Below are 23921 nucleotides of genomic sequence, written 5' to 3' on the forward strand. Positions count from 1 at the left end.
TCAAAACTACCTCCAACGGATTATGTATCTTTAAATCTATTTTATATTTTGCTACAGTGCTCAACTAGATCTAGTGTGAACTATACACAAATGTAAAAATATTTTATTTATTTTTTCTCTTTTCATGTACTTTATCTCCCACAATAGTTTCTCTCTCCTTGTACATTTTTTTCCAACAAATTATTAAATTATATAACATTTAAATGATGTAAAGAAAAAATAAATAAGCTAATATAAGATATATTGTAAAAGTTAGTATGTAAAATAGAAAAAATGAGTTTTAGTAATGTATTTTAAATAATATGATATATAAACCATTGGGAGTGCTCATACTAAAATGAAAGATAAACTTCTAATATTTCATTGCAAAAATAATAATGGATGAATATAAATCTATGAAACGTTATCATTAGAAATCTGAAACAAATGTTAAGTTGTATTTTTAAAATTTTATCTCTGCATGTATATAGCAAATTATCGAGAACTGATTTTTATATATAATTATGTTTTTAATATTTTTCATGAAATTAAAATTAAGATTTGTCTTTTTTTATTTTACATAAACGTGTCATACGTTAAAAGAGTTGTTTTGATCCCCTCATAAACAGTACTTCTGGTTCCATTCATTGGCAAGTCCCGACCATGTGCTATAAAATAATAAAAAAGTTAACGTATTTTCTAAGAAAAATAATATTTACAGTCTTAAAATTTATAAGTTTTGCATATTTCTTTTAAAAAAATGGATACATCTAAACCCACATAAATACATGTTTTTTCAAAGAGAATATGTAGGACTTTTTTTTTAGGAAAATACGTAAAATTTGCACACTCTATAACTATATCTAGTATTAATCATTCTTAAATAATCAATTCTTTTTCTTTTCTTTTTTTACAAGAAGAAAGCATATTTTGGATCATTCCACAATTAAATATAGAATCTTTGTTAAAAAATTATGAAGATTTGTATTCTTATATATGTGTGCGTGAGAGAGACAGAGAGAGTAAAGAGAGGTCAATAACTCTTTAAATACTGTGCATATATTCCATAAGGGGAGAATCTAGCCGCCTACGAATTCGTGTCAAGAAAACTTAATAATGGTAATAAATAAATATTCTCAGAGCTAACTAATTACGACAAGAATGTCATAATTAATTAATCTCAAGTTACAGATATATATGAAACTTGTATTTTTTTTATTATTATTATTTTGTAAATATTTTTTTAACATCTTTAATCATTTAAAAAAAAGTAAAAAAATATATACAACTTCAGTAATAATCACTTCTTTAACTATGAAATAAAAAATAATAAAAAATAAAAAAAATAGTAAATAAGTGTTAGGAGGTAATAAACTTATCATTATATAAAAATTATACCATTAAGAAAATAATATATGAAAACGTAGCTATTTTTTATAATTATTTTATAATTTTATTATAAATTGGCAGTATTCCTATTCTTTTTAAGTTTTTTTATATTAACTTTTTAATATTTTTAAATATTTTTAAAAATAAGAAAAATTTATAATATTATTAAATAATATTTTTTTAATCACTAAAAAATAAAAATGAAGCGGGAAGCTCCATCCCATCATTTTCCTTTATTTCCCCCTGATTTTTCAGATATTTGATGGTGACCTTACATAGTACGGTGCATGAAAACCTGCCGGCCTTCCGCCACAAATATGCTAATATCTTTTTTGGGAGCACCACAGCCACACTTCCTGCTTTGTTTTTTCACCCTTTTTTTATGTATATGTTTTTAAAATTTTTAAATATTTTCTTTTAAAAAAATTTATAATATTATTTAAAAATACATCTTTAACTAACAAGTAAGAAAAAAATAAAAATAAAAAACAAAAATTGCAGCAGTAACTCCCAGCGAGCTTGGAGCGGTGGGTTTGGCTTTTTTCATCTTTTGTGGACAATATAGGCTTACTACTCATTTATCATTCTTTTCCTATTTTTAGTATATTTTTTTATTATTTTTTTAAATATTTTTTTAACATCTTTAATTATTAAAAAAATTAAAAATATATATAATTATACTAATAATGATTAAAAAATTTTAAAAATAAAAAGAATAATAAAAAAATCGTAAACCATTATTCATCTTTTATATCTTTATATAATATTCGTGCATATATATATATATATATATATATATGCATGGAAAGCTGACGACCATCCCCCACTAATCTGCCGATGGAAAATTTTTGGAACTCATTAAATCAAGCTTTTACTGTTTTAGATTGGATTAGATCGTGTGCGGCCAGATACATACAATGACACAAAAATAGTGTCACAACCACAACGTCTGGCCGATGATATTAAGGGGGGGAAAAAGGCTACCAATTTCTAAACAGATCATATAATTACCATAACAGATTTTTTTTAAAAAAATTAAAAATTAAAAAAAAAATGAATTGTAAATAAACTGACCCAAAAAAATAACCAAAAAGAAAAAATAATGCAACTTTTTTTATTTATAAGATGTATTTTAATTTTTAATAACAGGTATTTTGTCAAATTCAAAAGTACTCCCGGATTTGGTAATATATGCACTCCAAATATACGTGTTCCCCTCCTTTTTTTACTATGTGTAAGGTAGACATAAAAAATTTATTGTCAATAATTTGGATACTATCCAACTTCTGATTTAAAACACCATATGCCATTCATTTGAGTTTTAGTTAGAATGCTATCAAGGGGAGTGGAACTTAACACGATATGTAGCACAATAGGTGCAGTGGCCATTGGTAGTCCCAAACTACCACTTTGTTCTCAAATACTCGTACACCTTTATTATCTATTTGTTTGGAACATTAAAATTACAAGAAATTTCTTTAGCCATAAAGGAATTTTACAAAATTAAACTCTTAAGTTGACGTAACTTAATGCGGTATGTTAATTTGTAAAATTATTTTTATTGTGCAGTAAATTTAACGTATCATATTAAGACTATAGCAATTATAACTAATACAATCCAATAAGTTATGACTTTTGCTTTCGAGCCATTTTCCAATATTTGAACCAAGAAATGTTGAGTACCCTTTTGTAGTTAGGTTGGGAATTAAGGTCTGGTTTGGTTTCACAAACATTTCAAACCATCTTATCTCATCTAATCTTATATCATATATCATCTCATCATTCAAATATAAACATTTTTTAATTTCAACTTTTCAACTTTTTCATATAATCATTACCTAATCTTTACAACTTTCTTAAACTTCCAAACAAAATACAAAAAAATAATTCAACTTTTTCAAATCTCAAAACAAAAATTATATTATAACCTTCTTTTTAACTTTAAAATCTTTTAATTCAACTTATTATCTATAAAACCATTTCATTACTATTCACAAATTATCTTACTACTATTAACAAATTTCTCATCTTCTCTCCGCTGTGCAACCAAACAAGGCCTAGCTAAGAGTCCTACAATCAACGTGTGGTGTTGAGATCGACCTACGGAACTAGCGGATAGTTAGTGCTTTGACAGGATAGCCATGATTATCCTGTACTGTATGATTTTGCTATTAGGGTTTAAGAAACCAAATATTCAAGCATTCCAAGAATTGAAGTTGGGCAAGAATTTTAATTCCTTTGTTTAGAATATGGAATATGTACAGTAAAAAGTACCTATAGGAGGTATATTTACAGAAAAAATAATAATAGTAATCATAAATCCTAGGCCCCCATTCTCTTGTTGAACTATCTGTATAAAAACCCTTGAATGTTCTGATGCATACAAAAAAATGTGGGCAATAATTTTTGCCCCATCTATTATGTACATTGATTAAGTCTACTACTAGTGTTATTTATAATCTAACTTCAACCACATCACCATCTTTGAGCTCTGTACTGGGTAATACCAGATGGCCATTGATTAAAACAAGCTTTCCCTCGAGTCCTACTCTTCTAGCAGCATCTGCAGCAGTGCTACCAGTCGTCAACCTCATAATCTGACCACGGGGCCAACATACAATCACCACTTCCCCAAGGATAATGGAGCCAGGACTACGGTAAGATTTTTCACCATTAGCTTGTCCCAGACTTGCTTCTGAGCGAAGTTTCTCTTCCCACTGAAGCATTGTCCTCAATAGTCGCACCTATAATCCAAAGCTTAATTAGTTTAGAGAACAGTCATTTAAACTAAGAGTTGCTAACTACCTGTGTGTATGTGAGCGGATGTGTGTACGTGAGCAAGTCCATATGTGAGCAATATGGAAGCTGCATTACTACAGAAAAATATTCAAGCCTATATTACAATCAACAGGGAGGTCACAAGCGATCAGAATGTCAATCATGCAGTCAACCAATGATTATGTCTGCACCCTGAAGATTGCTTCGGGTGCCAAGATAGCTACCTGTCTTGCCGTTCATTGCAACCTTGTGCAATATCAATCACTGACGCTGTGTGAACAGTAGCAAAAGATAGCAATGGTTGCTTTCAAGATACAATAGAGACTTGGATACTGTGTCTTCTTCCAGGATATAGGGCTATGGATGCCAAATTATCAGGCTCAGTTCATTCAGAACATAAACCAACAGAGGGAAAAAATGGACAAAAACGTTTCTTATGTAACCCACTAGCACAAGATAATGTGTAAAAACATATATATGCCAAAACTTTTTAAACCATCGTATTTGACCCAGTACTTCTATTCCCATATGTTCGTAAGATCGTCCCAAAATACACATTTCTCCCCACATTTATATTACACACAAAAAGTAACAAAAGAAAAGATGATACACATATTTCTCCCAGCATTTATATTACACACCAAAATTAACAAAAGAAAAAAAAAAAAATCATCTGATGCTTAATTTTGGCCAGGTCTTCTAGTAAAATTGCAGCATTAGCTGAATTATGCTTGACTAGCAAGCTTGAAAGAAACAAAATTAGATAACTCAAGAAAATATTCACCTAATAGTAATAAACACATTTTGCTTTTAGGAAGGTAATGTGATTTTCATACAAACCTTGTTATTAATGCTAGCCTCCATGGAAGTTGAATTTAGTGATTCAAAGCTTGAACTTGATGTTAAAGAATCAATCTGTCTGCCATCAAAAACAGCAGATACAACAGTCCAATATTCATATTCTTCTTGCTCTGTCAAGTCAATGACCTGGATGAAGGTTGGCAGTAGGCGTCCGAATTGGTCTTGCTGCATGGCCAAAATCGTTCAATAAAATATCAACATGTTTTCGCATTCTTCTACCCTTATACCTTTAAATGACAGGCATGAATAACTCATAAGTTTTTGTCATGCTTTTGAGATTTTCTGGCATTTTACTGATTCATACCTTGTGGTACATACCATCTCGACTGAGAGCATATTTCTCTAGGCAAGTGCACCAATCCCCATGTCCTGGTTCACACCACCACTCATCGGACACCTATAATGCAGAGTCAGTGGCAGGATAATAAAAAAGTTTATGAATTACAATATTATAATGCTACCTATTCAAAACACCACCAAATATTAACTTTGAGCACCAATGAAATCACTAAAAAAACAAAGTCATTATGAGAATTCTGTTTAGTGATTAGCACTTTAAGAGATGTTCTCAGCTTACCAGAATGGTGCTTTCATGTTAAAAGAATAAACTCAAGTGCCTAAATGGTAAGGTTGTGATTATTCTTGGTTATTGAAACAGGCAATCCTGAGTGAAAGAGTATCATGGTATTTAAGGTGCCTAACTAACCAGAGATATATCAGGACCTCAGGTTTGAAAATGTCACTGAAACATTATACAAGTCTTTCGAACTTTGTAGAAAGTAAGGTAGAGTTCAAGTAAAATAAGTAAACCGCGAAATCTCAGGGGGCCTAGAGTTTCTTTACGTTCCATTACCAAACACTGGATATGGAAAAATTGTTGATCACATGTAGCAGAGAAATGATAGATAAAATAATGCTACAACTACATAAAAATTTTAGAGAGTGGTTCACTCCCCAGTAACAATCAGTTCACAAATTTTGGCATGATGTGTGGTGCAATGATCAATCCCTTAAGGAAGCCTTCCCGACTCCTCTCACCATTTCCCAGGCTAAGGATGCTTTGGTGATAGACAATTTACAGATTTTGGACAGCTCCAACCAATGGGGAATGCAATTTATCATAGCAACACAAAACCGGGAGATATATCTCTTTGTTTCTTTCTACGTCTGATTGTACTTGGTTAGGATAAGAACCTGGGGAAAGAAGATTGGTTGTCGTGGATTCCCTCCAAGAAAGGGCACTCTGAAGGTAAAACTCATAAATCCATGAAAGACTATTGGTAGTAAAGCTACACTGAGGCGGCATTCTTTGCTTGGGTGGCAACATTAGGGAAGTTGGTAACAAGTTTTAGTGATAAAATAGTGTTGTATGTGAAGAGGAATGGGGAAATAGTGAACCATTTGCTACTACATTGTGACGTTGCTAATGAGTTATGGAACGCTGTCTTTACCCTCTTTAAATTGAACTAACTAACATCACAAAGTATAGCAGAACCGTTCTTGTGTTGGAAAGCTGAATTTGACATTCAACAGAGGGAGGTTTTTGGGAACTTGCTCTCAGTCTTCTTTCTAACAACAATCTAGCTGTTCTGGTGCTAGTTTCAGATTAACAAGATTTATGTAATCAAGAATTTAAGCAACGAAACTCAACCTTTTTTAATAACCTTCCATAAGCTTCCCATCGCTTTATCTGGAAAGAAGATCTCCTGTCAACTACCGCTTCAGAAGCTGCCAGTCCAAATCTCACAGCAACAAGCAGTTCTCTTCCACCATTATCCATTCTAAAAGCTCAATTTTGATGCATAATCAGAAGACCGACACAAAGTAAGTATAAAATACATAATGTAGCTATTATATACCTGATAATGACAGCAGCAAGTAAGTGACTTCCTTCCACTCTAAGGACCGGGTGCCCAACTTTAAGGGAACTGTACTTCTGAAACAAGTCATCTACATTGGAACTTTGGTCCTCCATATCTTTGGAGAAATAGGAGGATGCTTCTATTTCAGAAGCATCCATTTCAGAAGCATCCATACTGCTAGTAGAAGAAAACTTGTTCCCAGTTTCCTTATAGAGCCAATGTGCAGCAAGTCCATGTTCAGCATATTCGTGCATTCTCTAAAAATGCGGAAGTTAATCTCTCTCTAAACTAAATCAAATGCCATGAAGAGTAACTTTTACTTCCAACATAAGTGAAAGAAGATTTGTACCTGTGTTCTTATCTGAACTTCCAGAGGTGAGCTGTCAGGACCCTGTACTGCAGTGTGCAGAGACTGCAAACAAAATGGAGTTTTGGTTTGAAGAGTATCTTACAATAATGGCTTGAGGGTCAACATGTTAGACTAAAGTAAACTACTTAAACATTCACAATCACAACTCATTGTAAATGCAAAATTTGCCACAGCAGCTTAGGGTCATTTGGAAACAAATAGTATAGAATAAATTGACCTTCTGAAAGCGGAAAGAATGATCTTTTATGCTGCTTTCCTTCAGGTTACAATTCTCTTATAATATCTCTAACAGCACCATGATTGGACTTTATTTGTTTAGGAGTAGTTGCGGGATTCTACATATTCTATTCCTGATTATATGCTTCTTTTTATTTTTTATTTAGGTAACACTAATTCAGCTTTGGCTCTTGAAGGTAACTGCTGCCCCTTTGGATGCACTTGCATCAGATGGGGAGAAGGGGGAGGATGATCCAACACAACGCCAGATGCAACAGGTATCAGAAACAGAACTATAAAATGCCGAATGTTGAATGTCACACATTCTAGGCAGGGTGAGGCCCGACAGGCTTGGGTTAAAAGTTTCCAACTGTCTTGCTAGAAGGTGGTAAGAATGAAGTTGTTAGGTTTAGAAGAGGGCAATAGAAGCTTCGAGTGGAGGGAAAAACCTGATTTCATTTAAAAATCAGATTAACACATATGATAAGAGAGTGCTGAGAATTTCATAGACGAAGAAAAGAATGGCTGATAATATGACCAAGGGAAAGAGAGAGAATGGACTGAAAAGACTAAAAAGGTAAAGAGAGAAGGATTCCTATTTTTTTCTTTATGACAAGGGATCCCGGAGACAGTGCAAATGCAAATGTCTTTTACTTGATAAACCAGTGCAAATGCAACAGATCAAGTAAATTATCAGATTTTCACCAATGGAACATGGCCTCTCGAAATTTATTGCACCCAATGGTTTGAACCTTGGACCTAGCGGGAGCATACAACTAAGACCAAGATTCTTACCACTCGAGCCAACCCCTAGGGGTTAGTGAGAAATTCCAAATTATAAGTCAAAACAACCCAAATTTCATTTCAGTTAGAGTGATCATGGGGTTTCCCGAAACAACTAGTTATTCTAGAAAAAACTTAAGTTTACTTTTCTCATTCATACTGAAAATAGATTTACAAGGGTTTATTTATAGATTACAATGCTGAAATAGATAAGGAAAGAAATAACTAATTGATAACTAATTGATAAGGAAAGAAATAGATAAGGAAAAAAATAACTAAGGAAAGAAATAACTCCTAAAAAGGAAAAGATAAATCTCCTAAAGACCTCTCCTAGGATATTCACAAATTTATAACAAACTTCCTAAAATACATTTTGATTGAATTATCCAACACTCCCCCTCAAGCTGGCTCGAAGATATCTTCAATGGCCAGCTTGCTGTTCAAGTTCTCAAACTGTTTCTTTGGCAATCCCTTGGTAAATATATCAGCTATTTGTTCAGTAGTTGGAACATAAGGCAAACAGATCAGTCCACTATGTATCTTCTCCTTTATGAAATGTTTGTCAACTTCAACATGTTTTGTTCTATCATGAAGTACCGGATTGTGAGCAATGGCTATAGCAGCTTTATTATCACAATATAATCTCATAGGTAGTGAATTTTCAACCCTCAATTCTTCAAGTAATCTTTTAATCCATATCACTTCATAGATCCCATGGGCAACAGCCCTAAATTCAGCTTCTGCAATACTCCTAGCCACCACATTTTGCTTTTTACTGCACCATGTAACAAGGTTTCCTCCAACAAAAGCACAATAGCCAGACGTTGATCATCTATCTGTTATACTCCCAGCCCAATCTGCATCAGTGTATATCTCAACTTGTAGATGTCCATGGTTTCCAAAAAATAAACCTTTACCTGGAGTTCCCTTTAAGTACCTTAGAATTCTGTACACTGCATCAAAGTGGTCAGTTCCAGGTGAGTGCATAAATTGGCTTACCATACTTACTGCAAAAGCTATGTCAGGGCGTGAATGTGAGAGATAAATCAGTCTTCCAACCAGTCTTTGAAACTGATCTTTATTAGTGACTTCTTCAGGCTTGGCAGGTTGTAACTTTAGATTTGGTTCTATGGGTGTCTCTGCAGCCTTACACCCTAATAAACCTGTTTCTCCAAGCAAGTCAAGTATATATTTCCTTTGTGAAACAAAAATACCTCTCTTAGACCTTGCCAATTCCATACCAAGAAAATACTTCAAGCTGCCCAAGTCTTTGATCTCAAAGTCATTAGCAAGCACCTTCTTTAATCTTTCAATTTCACTGCTGTCATTTCCTGTCAGAATAATGTCATCAACATAGACAATTAAAACAGCAACTTTTCCTTCACTTGAGTGCCTGTAGAATCTAGTGTAATTAGCTTGACCTTGAATGTAACTGTGACTCTTTACAGCCCTCCCAAAGCGTTCAAACCAAGCTCTAGGGGATTGCTTGAGTCCATGCAATGACTTTTTCAATTTGCACACTTTTTCTCTACCAAGTTTACCTTCAAAACCTGGTGGCAACTCCATAAAAGTCTCCTCCTCTAGATCTCCATTTAAGAAGGCATTCTTTACATCTAACCGGTGTAAGGACCAATTAAAATGTACAGCCAAAGATAATTAAACTCTGATTGAGTTTATCTTTGCCACGGGAGCAAAAGTTTCTTGGTAGTCAATTCCATAGGTTTGTGTGAATCCCTTGGCTACGAGTCTCACTTTGTATCTTTCTACACTACCATCAGCTTTGCATTTCACAGTGAACACCCACTTACATCCTACACACTATGATCTAGTGCTTCATGAATTTCCTTGGAACAAATAGGTGAGAGATATTGGATGTAAAGACCTTATGATTATCAGAAAGTCTATGATAGGACATAAATTTAGCAATAGGATGTGTGGTACAGGTTCTAAAAATTTAGCAATAGGATGTGTGGTACAGGTTCTAATTCCTTTCCTAATGGCTATCGGTTCATCAAAGTCTGCAGGTTTATCACTAGGAGATATAGTAGAAGAAGGATTACCAGGAATTGTAGGCTGGACTTTCAGATGACCATGCTTTGGAGATGATGATTGACCTTGCTCTAGAATTGTAGGCTGATGATCTTTATTATTGTAATGATACCTTCTTCTAGTATAAACACGGAGCTCAAAAGGAGTAGAGGGTCAAGCTTAGACCGAAGGTCAAATGGTATATGAACAAAAACCGTGCATCCAAAAACTTTTAGGGGTAGATCCGAGACTACTCTAGTATCAGGAAAAGAATTTTTCAGGCAAGATAAAGGTGTAGCAAATTTTAAAACACGGGTAGGCATTCTATTGATTGCATGTTAAAAATGGCATCTCCCCACAAATATTTTAGAATATGCATCGAAAACATTATAGCTCGTGCAACCTCAAGTAAATGACGGTTTTTTCTTTCTGCAATACCACTTTGTTGCGGCGTATCCCAACAAGTAGACTAATGTTGAATACCATTTTCTTTCAAAAAAATTCCCAAGAATTGATTGAAGTATTCAGTACCATTATCTATACAAGGGATACTTATTTTGCTTTGAAATTGATTTTCAATCATATGATAAAAATCCTTGAATAATTTTGCAACATCAGATTTTGCACTCAGCACGTATATCCAGCAAAGGCAAGTGTGGTCATCTATAAAGGTTACAAACCATCTCTTTCCAGACCAGGTAGTAACCTTCGAAGGACCCCAAACATCACTATGAATTAAATAAAAAGGTTTCGATGCACGATATGTTTTCAACTTATAGGAAACTTGATGAACTTTTGCTAAAACACAAGTTTCACAATGAAAGGAATTACAATTCAAATCTTTAAACAAACTAGGAAACAGATTTTTAAAATAAGGAAAACTAGGGTGTCCTAGTCTAAGATGCCTAAGCATTATTTGATCACATACAGGAATAGAACTAGAGCTACAGCTCAGGCCATGAGCTTGTTTATTGTTGAATAGAGTATCATCAAAATAATAAAGGCCATCGATCATCCTAGCACTGCCAAATATTCAACTAGTATTAAACTAGCAAAAATCCTTGAACAACCTATTAGCTGAAGTTTTAATTCTTCAAGAGAAAATCGTCAAACTAGATTGCTGGAGTGATTAACGCTGGGGGCTAATTATCGCTCTTGCCACTTCTTCTCAGCCTCCCAAAAGTCATGTTTTGCAGTGCCATGTACTGACTGCTTCACCAGAGGGACACCCTAGTTGACGATCTTTTGGCAGATGAAGTACTCACACACAACTTCTACACATTGTTAGGATTTTTTTAAAATTCATTATGATCAGCTCAGATACCTTAGGAGCACTCTTAGAATGCTTGGAAGTTCGAGGCACTCTCCTAGTTGAAAAATTGAACTAGACTTGCAGAGGTGCTGCCAGAATTAGTAGTATATCTTCAAAATTCCTTAAGTTGCTTCTGGAGCTTCTATTAGGTCCAAGGCCACATGGCCCCCAACAATTCTAGAGAGGCTCACAGAGTGAAAATCCAGCTATTTCCCGGAGGAAAAAAGAATTATTCTTATCATGAGCTGCAATCCAATTGCCTAATTATTTTATCCCTTTGTCATTCAGGCCTTTTTGCTTAATGGACTGAAAATGTAAAATGAAGGCGTAGGCAAGAATGATGAGTTTATCAATTGTGTAGTCAAGATAGCATGTTCAACCTGAGGCAGTACAAGGACTTCAAATTAGACTTTGAAAGAGATGAATGTAGAAAACCAGATATGATGCATTAGAGATCTTTAAAGGAAAGAATACTTGGAGGATGTCATTGTAGATATGGTGAAATGTGGCAATGATTGGGATGCTCCAAAGGAAATTCTCCTTATGGATCTGAGAATTGGGGATAGCTAGCATGAAATGTGCATCTAACATGGCAATTTTGTGACCAATGTACACTCATTCAGCTTTCTTCTCATGGACCAATGCAAGACAACCTTGAGTACCTGTATTCTAAGTTAACAGAGATTTTGGATGCTAAAATGAGGTTGCAATCCCAAGCTGTCAAAAGCCCAATTCTAGTAGGCTTGACTAGTAATGAAGTCCAAGCAATCAAACCCAGTATCAAATTATAGTGTGGCTGTTAAGATTGTATTAGGAAGAAGAACTCATAATTGTTAGAAATTTCCAATGGCAAAATTAGATTGATGAGAAATTAACAACATTGATTTAAATATTCATTATTCTAGGCAAATACATTTAAGACTTAAATAATTAGAGTATTTAAGCCTAATTATTCTCTCTCTCTCTCAATGATCCCTCATACTGAATATACACTGGAGACAAGCCTTCAATGTGGTTTAATTACTCTCTCTCTCTCTCTCTCTCTCTCATCACGATGAAATGGCACATCTTTTTTTTGCCAGTATTTTTTCTAACATTCATCATATGTCTTGGGGAAAGAAAAGAAGATAGGCTTCTCAAGTTTTTAAGCCAGACCAAAAAATTAAATGAAACAAGGATAATTGGGAGTGGTCGACAAAAGGCAAAACTTGTCCTCACCACACATCACACCGACAAACCAGATGGTAGTGGATCGGGCTGAGGAGGTTGTTGAAGAGGATATGCAGGGCCTTCAAGGTATCGGGGGTGCTTTTTTGGACGTTACCAGGCTAAGAGTCACATTGCACTTTATAATATTGTAGTTGTCCAATTGGGTGTTTCCTATTGTATATTTCCTATGTACTTGGGTTGTGCCACACTGCGCTTTGAGAAATTTACTTATAAAAACCATAGTACTCGCAATGGCACAAAGGCAATGGCATGGTGATGGTGATGGTGGTGGTAGGCATTGTAATATTGGCAATGATGATGGTGATGGTGATGGCAGCTATGGCGGCTGTTAGAGGGGAGGGGTAGTGACAATAGTGGCAGCAGTGGTGGCAGAAAGTGATGATAGTGGCGGTTTGCAGTAGTGGGTGCTGATGATGGCAGTGACAATAACAACAATGGTGATGTAGCATGAAGAATGACAGGAGTGAGGACATAAGGACAATCACAGTGAATATATTTCATACTTTTACATTGAATTATGTGGAAAGAAATTACCTGATAACCACTAGGCTTTGGATTAACTATGTAATCATCAAACTCACCATCAATTGGGGTCCATAGCCTGCAACAGGAAGAAAGAAATAGCAATGCTGACGGACATTTAAAATATTCTCAAGTAGATACCAGAGATGCACTACTGGCAGGGAAGAACTAGAAGGCAGTTTATTCAGAGGGGGAGAGCATGTAAAAATGTTACTAACAGTAGTCCTTGACTGAAAGAAAAAGCACTTGAAAATTTCAGAAAAGTTTTTCTATAAGAAATTAACTTATTGTGAAATATTTTATCCAAAAAAATATGAAACTATATTAGAGGAAGATAGTTTCTTATCACCCATGTTAGAATGAATACAATTGCAAATAAACTGAAACTTGAAGAGCACACATTTCAATTAATTTACTTGTGTACAATGTCAAGAAGATTGTAACAACACTGAACAGCAGGTCCATGTAGAGTTCCATTCTTGTCTCCAACAACTACCCTTAATGCACGGGCATCATATACCTTGCCGATGCTGACATCTTTCCGTTTCATCTGAAGCAGGTAACCATACCAGGATTAATTTCATGTTCCAAGAAAAAAGTTATTCATATAAATAGACTTTCTCACTTTCTCAACAACTCTCTGACCAACGAAGATCAAATAACTTTTGCAATTGGTCCTTTAACTTCGGTTGCACAAACATTGTGATTACGACACTTTTTCTGTAGTTGTAATGAGTTATGAAGGGAAAGAAATTTTCAAAGGTCTAAGAGCAGTGGCATCGGACTCGCTATAATCTAGTCTTGGCCAAAATATGAAGAGTTTTCTAATAAAATTGCTGCATTGGCCTAGGCAAAGAACTGAAGTTCAGACTTTGAGCTACAGTATTTGTAAAAGTTTTTCCATCTTTGGCAAGCGACTGTTCATAGTCATCTGGATTATTTTATTATTACGTAATTGACTCCTGGTTTCCCTCTTGAATCTCTTTCTCCCAACACCCCCTTTCTCTTCCTCTCCGTTTCTCCCTTCCCTCTACTCCGAACACCCCTTCCATTTTTTTCTTTCCATTTTCTCTTTTTCTCCCTCTCTCTTCCCTCTAGATTGGCCCGACCCTCCCGCTCTCCCCTTCTCTCCATTTTTCCTTTTTTTTTCCCAGTTATGTTACTGCTTTCCTCCTCTGAAGGTTGTCGATTTATTCTCTCTTGGCTTAGGTCAGGAGCAGTCGGCAGTTTCGTATCGGTGGAAGACAGAATCTCGACATCAAATTTTCACTCCTTGCATCGTTGGGTTCGGACTTGTGCTTTCTGCCTTAGACTGCCTCTCCGAGTTGGTCTATTTCGATTTTCTATTGTGTGGCAAGGGTAAAATTCCTACTTTGGCTTGTGGATTCAATTTGTATTTGTATTGGCTGATTTTTTTGAAACTCATTCGTCAGTGGTGCTTTCAAAGGTTGGCAAGTATTATGTGATCTATGGATTCGATCTGTGGACCTTTCTGTATTTGTAAATTTCGAAGTTTGCTTCCTAATTGAATTTGAATGGGTTATTTCTAGTTGCTAGGATTATTAGGTTGGCCATGCTAAAATGAAGCTGGCGTGTAGTCTGAGTTGAGTTTATTTTGAGTGAAGTAAAATTGGGTTTTTTCAAGTCTATTTAGTTTAATGCATATTTTGGCTAAAGAGAAGACTTTGAGCAAACTGTGGGTGATATTTAGTTGCAAAAAACAGAGATATAATTTTTTTTATTAAGTTCTGGAAATTAGAATACAGGGATGATATTTATGAGGAAGTTTATCAAAATTGATAATTCATTGGATTGGTTTAACTTGGGAATGCCGATGGTTGCTATGTTGGTTGAAAAATGCAGTAATTGGGGGCTGAGAGGATTTTTCCGCATAGTGCAGGCTTTTATCAGAAGATATTAATTGGTCTTATAGATGTTAAGTTCAGATTGGAGTTAAGAGTTTGGACTGCATAGTGCAGGATTGTTCTCAGTTCGAGTTTGGTACATGAAAATGTGTAATGCAGTAATTGGGGCTGTGAGGATTTTTCTGCATAGTGCAGGCTTTTATCAGAAGAGTATAGGAGCATAGTGCAGGCTTTTATCAGAAGAGCAAAGTTTGTGATGTTTTTCATCATTGACATAGAAATAAAGGAGACTAGAGGATAGGTTATCAAATTATTCAACTAAAATTTTTTTATAAAGGTTCTATTTATTAAATAATAACTCAAGGTCTGCTGAATTAATAACATGGAGTATTTGTGATGCATGCAGGTTTACACACGGACATAGAGAGAATTGAAGGGGAAGCAATCAATTCAATTACAGAGGGAGATCGACATAGAGAGTTAGTGATTAACATCAAAGAAAATTTAGGAGACTTGGAGCCACCCTTATCAACTGATTGTTGTATCTACAGGCCTCAAACTGAATGAAGAGTTGTTCACTCCTCTGCAACACTCAAAACTGTAATGTCAAGGATTTAGTAGACACAACAAAAAGTTTGGAAGGAAATGTTCCTTTATTTAGTAGACAGAGTATTATTGAAGCCATGGCTGACAGATACCATCTATACAAAGGGACTTGAGATTACTTGAAAATCAACTTCCTTTATTTGTTATGGATAAATTATTCAACATTAATGCATCAGAATTAGACAGTGTTGTGGACATCCATGTTATTGGTTTTTCTACGTTTATTAGCACTGATTGGTTTAGGTTTACTTGTTACCAACAGATAAATGGGTTGAGATTTTGAAAATGGGTTGGTTGAGTTGGCAGTTATTTTGATCTACACACCAGATAATGTAGTCTTCAGTAACAAAGAGGAGGAAAGAAGAAGGGAAACCGACTTGGATAATTAGGTTGAAAAAAAAAATAGTTGAGAAATCATAATTTTAAGTAAAATTTAAATTATTAATTAATATATGGATTGTATTTGCAAAATATTAAAAAACAATTTAAAAAGTACGATAGCTAGTCCAATGTGGATCACTATCTCTATTGGTTTGGACTTTAGCCAAAAGCTCTAATTTTAGTCAAAATTTAGACTTCGTTCTCCTCCAAATCAAGAAAGCTTAACAATCTTCAGAAAGATAAAAATGTTTGCCCCCATCCTACTTACTGGGAAAAAAAGAGGAGAAGAGATCACATTCTTTGATTATAAGATTACTTGAAGATTAACCACCAACATAGACTAGACTGCATAATACACTTCATAAAAGAGTGTTAGAAGGAGGCGGTGGTTAAATCTGAACTGTTTGCCTTACTCAACCCAATTAGTTACATCTACTCATCCTGTAAGAACAAGGTGGAGAGTGAAGTTGGGGCATACGACATACATGTAAAATTTAGCAATTATTTAAAAAGGAAAAAAGGGAAAGTACATTTCATTTCTTGCATTCCAAATGAATTACTGTACAGTCTCCAAGCAAACTTCTCTCCTACTACATTTGGGTCGTTTCATGGTACTTTTCTGTAACATAATTGGTATTTTAACTGCATTACTGTTTGAGACAGCAGCTGAAAACCACAACATTTTTTGTGTGTACTTTAAGCACCCAAAGTGTTTTGAGATTTTTCAAAAGCTGACTGAATAATATGGTGGTCAATTTTCACCAGTGTGCTGCTACTTCAGAGATTTATTTCTTAGGTAGGCATTTCATGGCAAGGTTCATTTTTTCTCAATTTCTGTCCTGAAACAGAGAGCTTTGAGAATAGACTAAATTTTGGAAAAAAAAAAAAAAAGTGGCGAGTAAGATCTTCCACCTCTAAGAAAACTCCTCTCTGTGATTAAACTCAAAAGCATAGACCTAACAACTTCTAGAAACCTGGGAACCAATGTGCCATGAATCATGATGACCTTGGCATGCTGATGAAGATCAAATGGACTCAAGCAAAGAGCAATGTCAAAATAATATTACAGCAAACTTTCTAAGCTATAAACAGGTATCTTTATAGCATACCATAGGAGTTTAAGAGGGAACAAAAGGCAATCGTACAGTTTTTCATACTTTTATCATTAAATATGATGGAGACGGATTGGAGTTATACAGAAGCATCGGTGTTTTAAGTGCCAATATGAGGGACATACATAACTCTTTGGATAATCTTATAACGTATGAAACAGGCATGCCTAACTGTGATTTTTTTTAGAGTAAACTATGCATACCTTGCTGTGTATACTATACAAACTTTTTAGTCGGCTATATAACGTTACTTCCATCCCTGGAACATACCTGCAAGGGAATAATCAAAAATAAGATTAAACACCCTTTTGGGAGTCTACAAACTAATAACACCAGTTCGCATACACTATTCAACAAGCAAGCAGATGATAATATGAGAAGCCCAACATACGAAGTTGATATAATTAACTCCCGCTCAAGTGCTTCCTCACAAATCACCAGAGATGCTAAAGCAATTCCAGCATCGCGCAAAACCTTGGGTTTTGTGTGTGTCTCCAGAGTACTTCCAAGACTATTAAGAAATTTTGTCCGTTTTCTCCGATCTAGCCAGATATCAAAAGGAGCTACAGCTTCCAAAAGATCCTGAAAGTAGAGAACATTCAATCGAAATGTCTAAAAATAAAGGTCCTTTTATGCATTACAAACATTCCAACTTCACATTCTTTAGAGGATTACAAACCTCTCCAACATGCTTTGCCCTGGTGACCAATTTCTAACAGAAAGCGAGAAGTCAACTAATCCAAATAAAGACCTTCTGAAAGTCAATATAGACAGGCAATCCAAACCACCAGTTTAAACCTATTTTAATGCCACACCTATCATCATCCCTAAGTGTGTGCATTATCTCAGCTACAGTCTTTTTGGACCGAGAATCACTTTTATTTGATATTTTGATGAATTGTAATAATGACGGAAAGAAAGATGACCCTTCAGTTTGCACTGGGGATGCGGGCATTATGCGAGACTTTGTGCTAGAATTCACAATCTGAGATTTAAAATCAAGGATATTTAAGAAAGAAGAAGAAAAAGATACATTGCCTAAGGCAATCACCCAATCAAACATTGTTCTTAGAAACAAAGACTTGAGCATATTCTGAGTAAGTTCAATCCCATTCAAAGTCTGACTACTAGTGCTTACAGATGGTGCAGTATAATCCATGAGAAAATTTTTAGTGAAAAAAAAATATTAAAGATAATAAAATGCTCAGGTTTAACTATAAAACAATACTCACACTGAAAATAACTTTCACGTTGATACTTGGAAACTTCCATTATTTAAATGAATCTGTTTTTAGCACTGAGCTCTATGCAAAGCAACTATAATGAATGTGGCCACTGACAGACTGACTCTATCTCAAACATACAGTTGAAGCACCTTCTAAGCTTTTCACTGACCACATGCTTTCATAGAAAAAAAAAAAAAAAAATGTACATTTTTTATGATGGGACCTTAGGTGCTTAAATAATCTAATATATAAAGTGCATTGACCACTAACAAGAGAGAGCTTTTTTTATTTCTTGGAAACTTCAGAACCTTTTCATAAAGCAAGCACTTATTCTTTTATCAATACAAACAATAAGTGGATGATGTCCTATCTATCGAAATGGTAAATATGCATCTAGGTCCTAATTGTCAATAGTATTTCATCAATATATGCATCCCCATTGGGACGCACTAAAAATATAAAGAGTAGTTTAAGTTCAAATCACTTACCTTCATGCCTGTGATGTCCTCATCAATTGCCATGGCCCCTTCATAGTCAGATGTTAAGCTTTTTTCATCCAATGGTAGCAAGCTGGCTCTAGCAGATATTCTTCTTAGATTTCCTGCTCTGCTGATAGGGCTCCACATGGATGCTAGATCTGCTCGCATCTTCCGAAATATTTGAGGCTGCACCAGTGTACAGGACAAATCAAGACAGAATTCTTTTTATTAGTAGAAGCATTAAAAAGCACAGAAACCACAATCCAAACACATTGTGATCTCTGGGGTGATATTCTTCATATTGATAAAGGCTGAGCCTGACCTCTTGTGAACTTGTTATTTGCGTATAAAATGACAAATAGATTTTTTATCCAATGAGTAGAGAGGTGCAACTTCAGTACTTAGGAAGCATACAAAAGGATACGCCTGACTTGTGAAAAAGAGAAAAGGAACAAACAAAATTTGAAAGTTAGAAACCTAGAAAATTGGGAGCTGTTATGCAACAATCTGTTGCATATTAAGGGAGTTGAATATGATGGCTACGAACTCTATCACCATTATCTCACAATCTTTTTTTTGATAAGTACCATTATCTCACAATCTTCAAATGTTTGAGCATTATTTTCCCATCAATACACCACATTAAGCACAAAAAAATCCTCCAAACTTCTATATTTCTACAACTCAAAAAAGGATCCTGCCAATAACTCTGCCAACCATTGGGGCATAACCAACACAACACCAAAAGTACTGAATATTTTCGATAGGTGAGAAAAAAAAAGTACTGAATATTGACACCCATAAATCCCTAGCCACCTCAAACAAAGCAAAAGTCTCTGCTTACACATCCAACACCATTATGTTACTATAATGTGCCTCTTTCTCAAATTATTCTTTATTCAGCATTATAATCTTTCCTAAATCTGCCATCCAAGCAAAAAGAGCTACCTTGAAGGAGCCTTATTCCTCCAAATACTCTTTCAAGGAAATAAAGAGTCAACTTGAGGAATGAGCACATTGACAAAAGACTTGACCTCGAAGGTCCGCCTCTTGGATCAGATCCAACAGATTTGTGTGATCACACCAACCTGTTAAAAAACGAAGCGAGTGAAGCCACCTCCCAATCATGCATTTTTTTTTATGAATATCTCCCAATCATGCACTTATCTTACAAAAGTAACACTCCATTATGGTATTTATCAAAGATCTGCTAATTTTATGCAACCAAAGACTCCTTAAGGTTATATATACATTTTTTTATAACTGCCTCTTTACCGTGGCATATACAAAACAATTCCAGGAAGAAGGTCTACAAAAACTGGTCCTCACACCACACGTCGTACCAAAATTTGATTTTAGACCCATCAACACCTCATATCTTTCTTCTGTTTTTTTATAGGTATACTAATAATTTAAGGTGACCACATTCGGAGTCAAACTCAGGACCTAGTACATACCAAACCACTTGTAAGTAACTTGAGGACCATTGATCCATAACCACCTCATATCTAACAAAACGAAAGAATTCACTGCACCGCCTCCTGATGATTTCCCAATCCCAATGCCAAAATGGTCCACTAACCTCATTTGAACAATGCCCTCCACACATGCTACCATATCTGGCATTCACCACAAAAAGACACGGCCTTTCTCTGTGTCATAATGCCACAACCATTCGTCCAAAAAAAACATTATTAACAAAATTAAAGTTCTAAACCCTAAACCACAGAACGAAATCTGGGTCCATATCTTAGACCACTTGGCTAGGTGGAGCTTGAACTCATTGCTAATTCTGCCCCACTATAAATCACGCTATAAATTCTCAAGATGTGGTGATAGGGAAAAGAGACAGAAAATAGGTTGGCAGATTTAGAATGCTCTTACTTACAAGTATCACGGCTTCCAACCAATTAGACAACATTCCATCTTCTCCATAATGGCATCCCAATTAGACTTCGCTTTGAACGACACCACAAAGGGATACCTACATACTTCAATAAAGAAGATATCTTACATCAAAAAATACGATCAACCTCCAATATTATCCTTGCCTCCCACTGTTACTAATTCTGAATTGGGCAAGAATAATTTTTAGCCTTAAAACGACTTCAAAGCAAAGGAACTAGCATTCAATTTTATTGACTAGGAACCTCGGAGACCGTGCAAAAGCAACATCCTTACTCTGTTAAATCTCAAACCTGTGTAACACATACACATCACACAGATCAAGTGAAGTATCAGCTTTTCATCAATGAAGCATAGCCCCTAGAAATTGTTTGCACCCAACAAATTGAACTTGATACTTGGGGGGAGCATACCCCAAGGCCAACACCCTTACCGCTTGAGCCAACCCTTCAGGGATTATAGGAACAAACATTAATGACAGAGATGATTCAGCATGGCTCACAAAATATCAGTTTCATCTGCGAAGAGTGGATGAGACAAGGTAGATTCTTCATAATGGAGGAAAAAAAAAAAAGACTAAAGTGTCATCGGCGGAGCCTCTTCCATTTTTCTCTCTCCTCATATTTTCTCTCCATACATGTGCGAAAAAGTTTTGGTTTTCTCCTTGCCATCAAGGATGATCATTAGTTAGGGCTGTTTTTTGACGTTGACCTCCGATGGTTTTTGCTTGGGAGCTTGTGATTGAAACTAAACTATTTTTTGTCGTGAGAGAAGGTGGTTTGATACGCATTACTAAGAGAGGTAGGAGGATCAAACAGGAGCTTCTGTTGAGTCTGAACATTGCACAATGGTTAGGGAGAGAGCCTTGGAGGATTGTGCGACGGGAGAAAATAATTTTTACTCGTCTAGGAGGGAAGGCTATCACAGTTTTATAGTGCAGAGAGGCTCAAACAGCAGAGGTAGATTTCTGGAGGTGTCCGTCTACGATGTGGGGGAACGAACGAGTTTTATCCTTATTCCAGAGGAAGAGGGGGGTAGGGGTTGGAGAAGATTGAGTGAGGTGTTGAGGGAGGGTACTCAGGTGGAAAGAAGCAAGAATGAATCTTTTGGTGGTGTGATGAGGAAGCCTTGGAGGGAAGAGGTGCATGTGAAGTCGTATAAGGAGGGAATCACGGCGGTAGGGGCGCAAGGTGCGTTGAGGACTGGAGTTGGTGGGGGAAGCTTTGATGCAGGCGCGTCGCATCGAGCCCCTCGTGGTCAGTCGCGGGAGAGAGATGGTGGCAGAGACGTGAGGGAGGTGCTCTGCATGGTACGAGACTTGCAGGTCCAAATGGGGAAGTTGTAGGGGGAGGTGGCTAAAATCGTGAAGTGTGTTGGGGTTAATAAATTTGGGATCAAAACGGGGAGTTTTAGGGGAGGGGGAGATCAGGCCATGCAAAAGCCGTGGGTTGAAAGATCATCTCTGGACTTCAGACGTGGGCCACGGGCTAAGGCCCATGATCATTATTAGGGGTGGATAGGAGGCTTACGGGCTGAGCTAGACCCGGGCCTCAGCCCAAGAGGCATGCAAGGGCCCGGCAGGATGGTGGGCACGGGCAGAAAAAAAGGAAGTGGGTTCAGGTTTGGGTTCTGGTGCAGGGAGGGGATATCCTCTGCCGGAATCTTCATCGCGACACCACTAGAAGGCGGCAAAATTGCCATCCGAATCAGAAATCGCCGGCAAAGCTAATGGAGGATAAGTTAGCTCTGAAGGTGACTCACAGCTTGGTGTCAAAGCTAATGGTGGAGCTTCCACCACCTCCGAGCGACTTTCTCCCTCCGAGGAGTGAACAAAACATGCCGACGGGGAGGGGGGAAGGAGTTGGTGGTCCGGCAAGCTTCTCAGAGTTGCACAGTGAGGTTGCCTTGGTGGGGGATAGCCGAAATGGGGGCCCAGACGATTCGGCAAGTGAGGACCTGTTCTTATCTGATTCGGCAAGTGAGGATCAGGGGTTCAGTGACCCTGGAGGGGTAGTCGGTTTTGTGCTTGGGGAAGAAAATGAAAACATGGAGGAGCAGAGGGAGTGCAGAGTGCAAAATCCTATCCCCTTGAACTGTTTGTACCCAAATCCAGCCTTTGTTTCAAGTTGGGTCTTTCAGACAGTAAGCGATATAAAGGACATGGTGGGACTGAAGTGTGAAGGTAATGAGGAGAAATTCATGGCATTATTCACAACCATTGAAGCAGGTCATCAACAACAAAGGAAAACTAATTCTAAGGAACAGCGTGAAATCAAAAGGCTAACATGGTCCATGAATTCTGAAGGTAGCTCTAGTAGGGACAGGTCTAAAGGGAAGGGGCTGGCCTTGTCCAATAAATGAAACCAAAAATCTTTTCGTGGAACATTCACGGTCTTAATGATGCTGGTAAGCGTCTTCAAATAAGAAACTTTCTATGTAGGTGGAAGGCAAACATTGTTTGTCTACAGGAGACGAAGCTTAAAGTTATTAGTACAAAAATAATACGAAGTATATAGAGCTGTGTACATATAGATTGGGTGTATTTGGCAGCTAATGGGGCCTCAGGAGGAGTACTGGTGATGTGGGACCAACGGGTGGTGGAGAAAAGGGAGGAGTTTATAGGCCTGTTCTCGGTAGCATGTTCTTTTAGGAATGTGACAGATGGTTATTTGTGGGCCTTTACAGGTGTATATGGCCCTAACTCAGACAGTGATCGAAGATTACTGTGGGACAAATTAGCTGGGTTACACAACTAGTGGGATCTCCCATGATGCATTAGTGGTGATTTTAATGTAACAAGATTTCCAAGCGAGTGTTTTGGAAACAAAAAAATGCGTTCAGCAATGTACAATTTCTCAGAATGCATTTTTGAGCTAAATCTAGTGGACTTACCACTAGCGGGGGGTAGTTGTACGTGGGCCAATAATCAGACATGGTCTCGATTAGATAGATTCTTAATTTCTCCGGAGTAGGAAATTCATTATCCGGAGGTATGGCAAGAGATTGCCACATTTGTG

General features: G+C 36.3%; 1 protein-coding gene across 1 annotated transcript in view; it reads right to left on the reverse strand.

Annotated features, from left to right (window-relative positions):
- Positions 1-3584: 3584 nt before the first annotated feature.
- Positions 3585-23921, reverse strand: part of LOC122311947 — a 31369-nt gene continuing 11032 nt past the window's right edge. Inside the window, exons 8-18 of the mRNA XM_043126732.1 lie at positions 19009-19185; positions 17686-17876; positions 17498-17564; positions 13747-13880; positions 13343-13409; positions 7219-7281; positions 6867-7126; positions 6659-6788; positions 5312-5404; positions 4987-5172; positions 3585-4112 (exon numbers count right to left, since the gene is read on the reverse strand). Coding sequence (XP_042982666.1) covers positions 3822-4112; positions 4987-5172; positions 5312-5404; positions 6659-6788; positions 6867-7126; positions 7219-7281; positions 13343-13409; positions 13747-13880; positions 17498-17564; positions 17686-17876; positions 19009-19185 — 1659 coding nt within the window. The 3' untranslated portion in view covers positions 3585-3821. The remainder of the gene's footprint in view (positions 4113-4986; positions 5173-5311; positions 5405-6658; positions 6789-6866; positions 7127-7218; positions 7282-13342; positions 13410-13746; positions 13881-17497; positions 17565-17685; positions 17877-19008; positions 19186-23921) is intronic.

Source organism: Carya illinoinensis, chromosome 5 (genome assembly GCF_018687715.1).
Source record: "Carya illinoinensis cultivar Pawnee chromosome 5, C.illinoinensisPawnee_v1, whole genome shotgun sequence".
In the NCBI taxonomy this organism is placed as follows: domain Eukaryota; kingdom Viridiplantae; phylum Streptophyta; class Magnoliopsida; order Fagales; family Juglandaceae; genus Carya; species Carya illinoinensis.